General features: G+C 42.7%; 1 protein-coding gene across 5 annotated transcripts in view; it reads right to left on the reverse strand.

Annotated features, from left to right (window-relative positions):
- The window catches only part of RAPGEF2 (Rap guanine nucleotide exchange factor 2), a 195,604-nt gene extending 186,070 nt beyond the window's left edge, over positions 1 to 9,534 (reverse strand). For 2 of the 5 annotated variants that reach the window (XM_061475722.1, XM_061475706.1), the window contains exon 1: positions 9,101 to 9,533. In XM_061475722.1, coding sequence (XP_061331706.1) covers positions 9,101 to 9,169 — 69 coding nt within the window. In that variant the 5' untranslated portion in view covers positions 9,170 to 9,533. Of the gene's footprint in view, positions 1 to 9,100 lie in introns of all 5 variants that reach the window. The other 3 variants (XM_061475739.1, XM_061475714.1, XM_061475731.1) reach the window with 2 other exon arrangements.
- Between the last annotated feature and the right edge of the window lie 2,057 nt (positions 9,535 to 11,591).

The raw sequence follows: 11,591 nt of genomic DNA on the forward strand, positions 1-11,591 counted from the left end.
TCAAAATAAAAGTGCACTTTTTTTATTATTATAGCTATGCCACCTTCAAAAACTGAAGGAGCTACAGCACACAAATGGGTAAGTGATTGGGTACTGTATCTGCCTCAGCATCACTGTTCTGCCCACTGCACAGTTGAGGGAGGACAGTTTAAACACCCATAGTAACACTGACAATAAGACACAAAGGAATCTGTAACATTGAACTCTCCCTTCAAAACGTATCTAAATATTTACTACTGCGTGTGTTGTGTATTCTGATATATCTTTTGACAAACAGTGGAAAGCCACACAGCCATTGAAGTGAGTGCTGCCTACTCACACAACTGCAGCATGCTACTGATTTCAGCAAGATTACGTGTTTTGAGAAAATGTTCTGTGCGGGTGAGGGAATGGTTTCCTGACAATATTAAGCACTTATCTCAGTCAAAACAAAAACATTTTAGGGTACATATTTTAGGTATGTCCCAATAGATTTCAGATACCTCAACAAGATTTGCATACCTCAGCAACATTAAATTTCACTTCCCATCCTTGCTTCCCCCAACCCCAAGGAAGACAGCCACCAGCATCCATTTTTCAGCTACCGTACAACAAAGCAACATAAATACAGTCAAGATTTTGTATTAGCAACACAAAAATACATCAGGCCTTATCATCTCTGATCCACCCACTTCAGTGCATGCAAAGGTAGTGTTACTACCCAGGTTTCTTACCATTACTATATTATAATGGAGAAAAAAAGTTTAGAGCTAGATACTTATTACAAGGTTTTCCTCTGATGCTAATCCTCAAAACAAACAAAAATGGAAGACTCCTCTCTCAAGAATCCTCATTTTAGGAAGTGCATTGGGGAAAAAAAAACCATCTAGAGTTTTGGGTTTTTTTTATACTTCAAGATAGTGTTTGAAAATGGAGCACCATATACTCTCTGGGGGAGGTTAAGCTGTTTCAAAAGTTCCTACACACAATCATAAGCATTTATTCTCTACAGTCTTGTAGCACAAGTCTTCACACCTTCAGCTGTACCGAGGCTGACATTTGGAGTCATAATCTAAACCAGATTGACTCACTTTGATTTTTAGAAAGAAAAAACTCTCACACACCACCTCTTGAAAATAAATCACTTTACTTTTGTTCAGCTAACAAGATTGTATCACTTATCCTGTTTACATTGTAGCCTCACAAACAGATAAGCCCGATGAGGCAGCAGAGAACATCAGCATAGGAAACAAAGCTGTCAAACGAGCTTTGCTGCTGGAAAAATACAATGTACCACGAAAGATTTAGCCTTCAGTTGCAGCAGGTCAAATCTCAAGAGAAGCTTCAACCAACTATATCGGTGGTACAGCTTTGTTTTCCCATCCCAGCTTACAAATCACATTTGCATAACATCCTATCTCACGCCTGTTTTGGTTAACAGGACAAGCAGTCCGAATGACTAACTTCAAATGGAAAAGACTTTACCAATATTTCCCCCCCCAGTTACAGAAAAAGTAAAATAAAGATGGGGGACAAGAGTACCCTTCAAAATACAGAACTGCAAATACAAACTAAAAAACACAAAACAACAAACCCAAAACCAAAACTAACAGATCGGAAAATTTTAAAGCACCATCCCGCAGGGAACATGATCCATCTTTCCCTTTGGAAACCTTGAATAACTGAAATAAATGTTTTTATTTATTAAGCCAAGTTTATTTTCATTTTAAGACATACAAAAAGCTAGCAAACAGAAACAAACAGCCTGATAAAGACAGCCAAAACAGGCATGCTTGACCAATGTGTCTTCCATGAAACTTAACACCCTTTCCCAGGCAATTTACACTGATATCAGATACAATTTCATAGTGTGGCTTGTGCTTATCAGAGTACATACAAATAAGAGAAAAACGGAGAAACCTTGCTATCCGTAGAAATAGTAATACAGGAAAATTCCTTCAATTTTTATCAGTGCTGAAAAGTAAGCCCATGCCTTTTTTTTTGTTTCCCTAAGAACTTCTACATGTTTTAACCTTATCTTATTCCTTCAGTGTTTTGATCAGGTAACAATATATATGCTGCTCATTATTGCTGGCCAGAATTCCTTAGAACTGCTCAAAATCAAATATCAATTCACTTTTACTCAGGTCAGACAAGACAGAGGTACACAAAGAAATACATCTACAGATATATGGGCATACCAGAGATACGCAGAGAGAACAAATAGCTAATTTTAACTCCAAACCAAAGCTGCAAGAAAAGCACTGCAGTAGGGCTCCTCTCTCTCCCTTTTCAAGAAAAGTGGTCAACTTCACCAACTTCGGAAAAAGGGAAGCAGAGACCACTTCCATTTCCAGACTTATTCAAATGTACCCCTTCAAGAAAAATATATCCAGCAAATTAAATCTGCAACACTGGCTGCAGTGAACAAGGCGCACAGGCTCAGCTGCCCTTCACAAAGAATCTTTGTAGAGCTATCTTTCTGCCAGCGCTCCTTTTCAATTCCCAAACAATACCTCGCAAAAATTAGATCTCCTACTGTGGGAAAGTTCCCAAAACACAAGCCAAAATATATTTTCTCATGAGGATACAAAAAAACCCTCAATGAGGAAGTCAAAGTTCTTACAATGACTGTTCAGTATACATATGGTTATTCTTGAAACATGCCAACAGATTAAGTAGCACATTCTGATTTAGGGGAAAAAAAAGTTACCAAACTCAGATCAGCAATTCATCAGAGTGAATTGGTAGCTACAACTCAATAAAATGCATAAGCATGAAGGCTTTTAAAGACTTTTAAGCATACATAAAAAACAATAGAATTTAAGAAACAATAACTGTTTTCACAAAACCTTTGCTAACCTGTATGGTAACAAGCATGACATAAATGAAACATCTTCAGATATTATATTTAAATATTTATTTATTTTTTTTTAGATACAAAATGTTTTCCGTGAATAACCTGAAAACATATGGAACACTGCATCCTCCTACTAAAGAAAAACATGACTTTGGGAAAATGCTTGTGTGTCATTTACATTTGCTGGTCTACACTTTCATATACAAGACAAGAACAAACTATCCATCTTTTTTGTATCAGAAGTTAAACAAATTATTTTGCTTATTACTGATATTAGTGTAAGCAAAAGCCTAGCCATGGCAATCAGTTTTGCCTTGCAATAACCCTCCTCTACTTTTGACTCCTCAGCAGCATCACTGGGTACCCCCTGGCTCAGAGGAGTGCATGAGGACAGGTGGGATGGTAATGTCCCCTCTGCACCACTGAGGGTAACAGGCACACACATCAGAACAGCACATTAAGAGGCAAGTAGATAAAAAACAAAAGCTTGGGCTGAGCAGAAGATCCCTGGACTTCAGGCTCAGCATTGCTCCCTTCAGCAACTTTCCTAGGCAAGACTGCCATGGCAAAGCAAGGTTCATTATGCTCCCAACTTTTAGGTGCAAGAGCATATGTCTACAAGGCTGTCAAAAGCACGCTCACAGCTCACAGGAACTTACCCACCCTGAACCTAGTGCAAACACTTCTGCAGCCACAGCAGAGCAGAAATCAAAAGCAAACTCTACCAAACAGATAATTAATCAAGTAGGAAATTACACAGAGCTTATCAGTGCTAAACCCTCACTTTCCAAGTTACCTAGTTTCAAATTGTCTCAGATACGTACAGCTAACCAAGTTGCAATGTTCTGACATCATGAGAAAGCAGGCAAGTGTTAAAGGCAAGGTTTCAAATCAGCTATTTCTACTCTATAGGTGAAGGCTTTCTGATCACACCAAGGTCTTTGCAAGTGTTGGTGAAACTCATATTACTAACAGTGGAGAAAGTACTAGCTCTATCACAGGGGAGAGCTACTGCAGAAAAAAAATTCAACGTTCTTTCCATTCTCATAGCTCTTGCTGACAAAGATATGAACAGCTATGGGAAAATGCACCCTCCAACAGAAAGACTGGGAAATAAACGTAGTTTCTTTCAAGAGAAACAGAATCCTGAGCAGCCCATTGTAGTAAATGCCCTTAGTTTCGGGAAGACAATGAAAATTGATGGTGGAAGTTCAGAATCTGACATTCCAGGGCTATTTCGACAGAGTAAGATTAGAGACGTTGCAAGAAAATCTGACCTACTCAAGGGGTTTTGGTTTTACTTATCAGCCACAAAAAGATATATTCATGCAATTAAGTTTGCTGGGCATGGAATTATGCTGCATAGTAATACCAGCTTGAGGAAAAACAATAAGAGCAAAAAAAAAAAGCATACTTACTTCAAAAATATATTCTCTAATATTTTTGTTCTAAACAAATACGTTACTTGCTTTGTCAGATAAAGGTCTCACCTTTTCCAAAGAGTTACTCTCATTTTTTATGCTCCCAGTTAAGGACAAACGGACTAACGTTTACATATACATGTCTATTAGAACTAGTTCTGTTGCATCTCCCCATTTACAGCCCAAGAGACCTCAAAAGACACCACAGTTCATCAGACACATCCTGGGGATGTTAACTATTCTGAGCAAGTTTCCAAAGCCCCAAAGCATCAGGATGGCTACTTTTGCTCAGACCAACTATCCTTACAGCTAACTTAATGGCAGCACTTTACTTCAAGCCAACTGCCAAGCAAGAGAAAACTGTCTGAACCAAGAACTTGCAACAGCCTTTCTTCATTAAGCTGTGTTACTAACCATGCTCACAATGCTAACACAAAACCTTAACAGGCTCATGCACCCACTCAGAATTACTTACAGCAGAAAGCCTGAACACCACCATGGGAAGTGCAGTTTGCAATCTCATTTCATTGGCCAAATAGGCTTTCCCCCAACAAAGAGAAAAATCAAACCTCGCAAACTAAAGCTACTCCTGAATAACCACATTACAAAGCCCTGAGATGCAGGATGGAAAGACCATTATAACCATGTAACACAGCCAAATACCAGGCATCAGCTGTCACAGTCCTTCACTTTTCAGGGCCATGGAGAACCAGCAGGAGAATTTAGCAACAGAAACACTTCTCAGCATTATACTGCTGTTAGAAGCACCATAGCAGGTGCTAGCTTCCCCTTTAAATACTAGTATCAAAAAGATGGTAACATGGTAGCATGCCAACAGTGAAGAAAATCTGAAAGCAAAACCCAAGCTCCAATATGTATTTGTTTTCTAAATGAAAGAAATCGCAAATAAGCTCTTTTGAAAGATAATTGTAGTCTTCTGGTTTATTTGATACACAAACACACAGTAAGCCTGAATTTAAAGACTAAGTATAAATCTTTACACACGAAAATGCTGATTTTCTATGATCCCATGAAAATAGACAGCCTGGTATTTATTTGCTAAGAGATCACTATAGCAAGAAGGAAATGTTAATTTCTGGCTTATCTGAAGACTGCACACAATCATGCCATCATTACAAGTATAAAAATAACACAACTGGGGAACAAGCTGAAAGTTTATTTGGAAAAAGCATAGGTACATCCTATAATTAAACCATTGTTCCTCTCAAGTGCTTGAGAAGGGAATATCTGCTCAACAGCAGCATCCTGTTTAGATGTGTTCTGACATTAAATGACGCATTAGTATCAAACTAAGGGCTACTGTACATTTCTCCCCTTAAGATGTGGTCCAACGCTGCTGCCTCTCCGCTACTCATTACTACCGAACTGAACTGCCTTGACGCACCACACCAGCAGTTTCCAGAAGAAAACCTTAGGCACATAACACATATAAAGCATACATTAAAAAAATTTCTTCCTGCAGACGTCACTACATGGCAGGAAAACAGTGAGCCAGTATGCGGAGTTTCTGAGGTAACTAGTTATTCACATACCATGCCATGCAAATGAGTTGTTAGGATAAAGAAAGAGATTAAGGCTCAGTTTCTCTTGTTTGAAAACAAAAACAGCCCTACTTTCTTTTTCCTCCCAGATTAAGCTACACCAGTATAAAACTGCACGCTTTCTAAAATGGCCTATGACACCAATAAGAACTTGTTTTGAAAAGACTTAAACTGTAACAGTTCATATAAAATGATGTTTGGAGGAAAAAAAAAAATACAATGCTATTAGTCACAGCTTAAGGGCATAAAACCATTTGTAATTTATGAACATACAGAAGTTAGATTCCCCAAAGTAGTTAAATTAACTTCCTAGTTCATGTCTTCAAAGAGAAAATGAATAGTTTAATAAAGCAATTAAAGAGCAGAGCTCTCTTACACAACAGGCATGTTAAAGTACAGGCCATATTCTTTTTTATTTTTGAGCTTCTTTAGTCGGTGGAATGTTGAGCTGTAATTCACAGAACTCAGAAAAACTCTGTAAGCCAGCACACACGAAAGAGATATGGAGCTGAAGATTTTCCAAGGCAACTGCAGAACACGCTGTTTACCTACCACCACCCCCCCAAGACATAAAAATCAGTCCAGCCCAAAATCACTGAGAGACTCTTGCACTGCAGAAATTCATGCAAAGCTAAGTTTGCTTTCTTTGACAATAAGCATCAGATCTGGCACTCCTCAAAGCTGTACATACAAATATGGGCTTGCTGTCCTACTGTCACTCCTCTTCTAGAGCCTGCAGTGAAGTCATTTTGCCAAATTTGCACCATGACAATCCAGGGTGAATAGTAATGTTAAATGCATATTCGCCTGCTTGTGATTTGGGAGAAGCTGAGCCACAATGACTCTGTTAACACAAGTAAACCAGCAAATACACTACTAACACACTTGTCTTGTTATCTCTTGTACTGACATGAATATGATAAATATATTTTCTCTTCCCAACTTTAAGTTGACTCTCTCAACTTTAAAGATACCTCATGACTTCACAAAAGCCAGAATTAAGAACTATTTTTATGAGATAGCATAGCAAAGAAAGGAAAATACAAGTAAAAAGACAATAAAAAGTTACTTTAAGGGAGGAAGGATAAACAAAGCCTTTGCGTCTTTCCACATAAACATCATTTTTAATTTTACTTAATGACTGAAAGCAGATATGCACAAGCATATTTCTTTCAAATTCCATTACTGTTGTAAAATGAAACTGAATTTCCAGAACAGAGAACCAGCATGTCAGAAAACTCCTGAATGCACACAATCCACCATGAGCAGTCCACAAAAACGCCAACCAAGTTCTCTGCTGCAAGCTCTGCTCTCCTAGCAGCAACAGGAAGGCAAGCCTGACCACTGGTTTCAAGTATTTCCAGTGCTAACAACATGCTATGTTTCCCACAGATCTGGTCTTATTTGCAAATTATTTTGGCCACTCTCTGTTTCGTGGATTTAAGGGTGGGTTTCTTTTCCTGTGGCGACTGCCACAGCAGGCTTCCAGTCTGCTGATTCTGGAAGTTTTAACAGCATTAAACTCAGCTCCCAGTGTTCCTGATTTAGCTCTCTGCTCCATGCCCTTCACACCGGCTTTATCCCTGCATTCGGGCCAGTTTCTTCACTGCGTCATTTCTTACTTTCTGCCCCCTTTCTCATTTTGTTATCCCTGCTAAAGAGCAGGGCCGACAGGCAAAGACAGGAGAAACTTTAACAGTTCACATGGCACAGTTCACGTCAGGGGGAAATCGTCATCCCCCTAAGCCCAGTCCGGTGGCCCCACTACCTGACCAACTGGTTCCTGAGCATCTGCCAGTGTCACTCCTCCCAAACCCCCAGCCATTCTTTGATAACCATCTCCGGAGGCCGGACACTGCTGGCAGGCTCCCCTGGTTGGAATTTACTGCTCTACCAAAGCAAGGCACCTAGCTACAAGTTTGCAGAGACTGTGCTTCCCAGGGGAGAACACTTGGCCTCCTTCAGCTTTCACAACACACAAAAGGGCTGGGTCCAGCACTGAAGGCAAACAGACACTTGGAAAGGGTCAAACAAGGACAGAGAAACAACTTTAGCACCACGAAAACACATTCCAGAAAGCAGCTTTTCTTTTTGTTTTTTTTTTTTTACATTTAAAAAATAAAAATAGAAAAAAGGCAAGAAATGCAAAAGACACACTAAAGACAATGCCTATGCAGTCAGTATATTTTTCCATGGGAGTTTTTATTGTCTCACATATATTCCATGAGCATGAGGATAAAAATAACATTACCACAATGACATATCCATAGTAGAAAGAATGACTTATGGGTGCCGACCGAAAGTCAAGGTTTCCTCTTTGCCCCCAATTTGAAAACGCCACCAGCCAATCAGCCGCCTGCCAAAATAATCAGTAATGCCATCTCTTCCCCAAAACCAGAACAGAGCCACTGCTCAGAGAGCAGGACAAGCCTTTAGAAAATAGGACAGATGGCATTACAACTCCAAGCAAAGTAACTCCTTGTATCATTAGCTATTGAACCGCGGCTTGATGCGGGGATCAGTGTAAAGCTTATTAGTCTTTAGACAGTTGGCAGCAGCAGCCACTGCAGCAACCATCCGGTAGCAGAAGGAACTCATTCAGTTTAGTTGTTTTTCAGGTCATGTTAAGTCAAAACGTTTCTGTACACACTCCAGTCCCCAATTTAACCTTTCTTAGTCCCTCAAAGCGCGATTACACTTACAAACTGCTTCGACTCATGCACTCCTCCGACAAAGAGGGCTCCAGGAGCCCAATGCAGGTATCTAAAAAATCCCTGCCTGGTGCCATTGTGTAAGGATTTCACCCTACTTTGAAGAGCAAGGACTTGCCAAGAATACCACTGACCTCAGCCCCAACATTATGAAACGGCGCTGCCAGCTCCAGCCAGCTATGTAAAAGTAAGGAGTGAATTCAAACCCAGAGCCGCAGCGTTCTGCGGGGTAATAACAAAACAACAACTAAAAAACCACCCCAAAAATCATACTCTGGGCACATTTTCCCTTTTACCGGAAGCAACCTTAAAAATCAACTCAGCTGGCGTTTCCCTCTCTCCCTTCCCCCCCAAAAAAAATTGGGAGCTAAAGGAAAGTTGTTGGCGTTACTGTCTTCCTCCCCTAAGCGGGAGCTTGCCACCCGGGAATTCAGCGCTGGGGGCTCTGCGGTGAAACCCGCGACGGGGCCGTTCTGCCCCCCAGGGCCACGGGGCTCCTGGGTTTAAACGCACACGCACCCCCCTGTCCGGAGGGCGCCGCGGGGTCCGGGGGAAGGGTCCGCCTACCTGGGGGCTCCTCTCCGCCGGGTTCTTCATCACCGCCTGGCGGAAGCTGTTATCCACGTAGGACGCCATCGCGCTCCTCCTGCCTCCCGCCGCCGCCTGCCCGGGCTTCGCAGTCGCCGCCCGGGGAGGTGATGGGGGAGGGCCGGCCGCGGCCTGGCGCTGCGGGCTGCGCGGCCGGAGCGCTGGGCGAAGGGGCGGCGAGGAGGCTCCGCGGGCTCAGCAGCGCCGCCGCCTGGACTAAGAGGCGGCGGCCGAGCCCCGCCGGTAGCAGCGGCGGAGGCGACAACAGCTCGGCGCTCCCTCTGTAACCGGCTCTACGCGCCCCGCCGGCCCACTCCGACGCATCCCCCCGGGCACCGTCGCCGCCTCTCGCCGCTTCCTCCTCCCATCCGGGCTGATGGGGGGCTCCGCGCCCACCTCGGCAACGGGGAAGTTGCTGGCTCGGGGAGGAGGAGCGGCGACGGGGCGGGGCGGGACGGGGGGGGCGGGTCGCTGGGGGACGCGGCCGGCGGGGCGACCCCCGCCGGCCGCGTCCCCCAGCGACCCGCCCCCCCCCCAGACAGCGATGCCTCAGCATCCTTCCCCACAAACCGAAGCCATCCCTGTCGTTGTTAAGCCCAAAATAAAGCAGACTGACCGGCTGTGGCCATCGCCCCGAGGGTCGCGCATCAGCACGGCTCCGGTGATGCACCCTGTGGGTATTGGTGAGGACGTGGAAAAAAAAACAAACCCAAACAATAAAGACTTGATCGGCTGGATCTAGTGCTTTGGGGAGGCCACCTGTTGTCCTCAAAAGTGATCGCCAGCAGCCGGCTGTCCCCTCGCTCGTTGCTATATGGGATGAAAATGAGGAAAGGAAGAGTGTGAAATCCTTAATTCAACACTATTCTGGGAGTGTAGAATGGACTAAACTAGACTAGAATAGAACAGAATCTAGTAAACTAGGTTGGAAAAAACCTTTAAGATCATCAAATCCAGCCATTACCACAGCACTGCCAAGTCCACCACTAAACCACGTCAGTAAGGGCAGCGTCTACATGGTTTGTGAACGCTTCCAGGGACAGTGATTCCACCACTTCCCTGGGCAGCCTGTTCCAATGCCTGATCACCCTTTTGGTGAAGAAATGTTTCCTAATATCCAATCTAAACCTCCCCTGGCGCAGCTTGAGGCCATTTCCTCTTGTCCCATCTCTTGTCACCTGGGAGAAGAGACTGACACTCACCTCACTATACCTCCTTTCAGGTAGCTGTAGAGAGCAATAAGGTCCCCTCTAAGCATTCTTCTCACATGAACTGAAGTTTGTAAAGGATAAAGGTCTTGCAACATGGCTGATTTTCTTTGTTTACGACCACAATGAGCATGTCTCAACAGCAGCTTGACAAATACGCATTATGGAAGTATTTTTAAATATGTCATTAACAGCCATGTAACACTACTAATGTATTTGCTTTTGCAAGCGATGTGTACCCTTTGCTGATACAGATCACACAATGTAAATAATGTCAACAGTAAGAAATCTGTTTGATTTCCAGTCACTAGCAGGGGGTTACGCGTTTTAATCACAATTAAGGTAGTGGAATTTTTGATTTGTATTTTTTATTTGTGAAAAGTCACGGGGATAACCATTTTTTCCCTCACAAAGCACATGCTGCTGGTCTCAGGAGACAAAATCTCATGCTTTTAGAGGCACATGGCTCTCAGGCTGTGCTGTCAGACAGTAATCTACTAAACCTACTGAATTTCTAGATATGGCTCATTAACAAAGATAACTCATTGGGCTAATCCCACTCATATGTGTCAGCAAAATATTTTTGTAGCTAATACCTATAATTCTGGGCAGACCATGGGAAAAGACTAGGGAGGGCTCTGCATCCTGGCTACATCTTGCTTGTTGGTGCTTATTAGTAGTCCTTATGAGGGAGGTTTTTTTTTTTAACTAACAGATTGAAAATGTACCCTCCTTTGCCCTAAAAAATAACAGTTTTAAATACACCTCACATTCATCATTCAGAGAGTATAATTTCTTCAAATTAATCAGGCCTGCAGCTATAGGGAAGTGCCAGCTTTTCTAAAGCTCAGTTTACCAACACAGAGTGCTAAAATTCCCTGATTTTTGTGGGGCATATGTATAGGGCAGTGCCGCAGGAATGCAAGGAATGCTTTCCTGGGCTCCACTCCTCGATCACTTCAGGGCACCCATTCCCTCCTGCTGCAGACTAGCTTGCCTGACATCTTTATATCTCTACATCAAAACAGAGCTACCCACTCTATTTTAATATGCAATTATCTTTCATTTCAGAGCTATTAGCTATAACAGCATCAAGTGAAGTGTTTCTTTCCAATTAATTTTTTATTGTGCTAGCTGGTAACACAATACCTGTGATTCACAGCTATGTTTCACTTCAGCCAATGGAATTTCAGGGGGCTCCAGTTGTATGCTGAGCACTGTAACAAATCTTGATGGTTATAGACATATGTCAAAGGCCTACC

This window comes from Pezoporus flaviventris, unplaced genomic scaffold (assembly GCF_033815535.1).
Source record: "Pezoporus flaviventris isolate CSIRO_AGI_PZ_B2104156 unplaced genomic scaffold, CSIRO_AGI_Pfla_v1 ptg000002l, whole genome shotgun sequence".
NCBI classification, from domain to species: domain Eukaryota; kingdom Metazoa; phylum Chordata; class Aves; order Psittaciformes; family Psittacidae; genus Pezoporus; species Pezoporus flaviventris.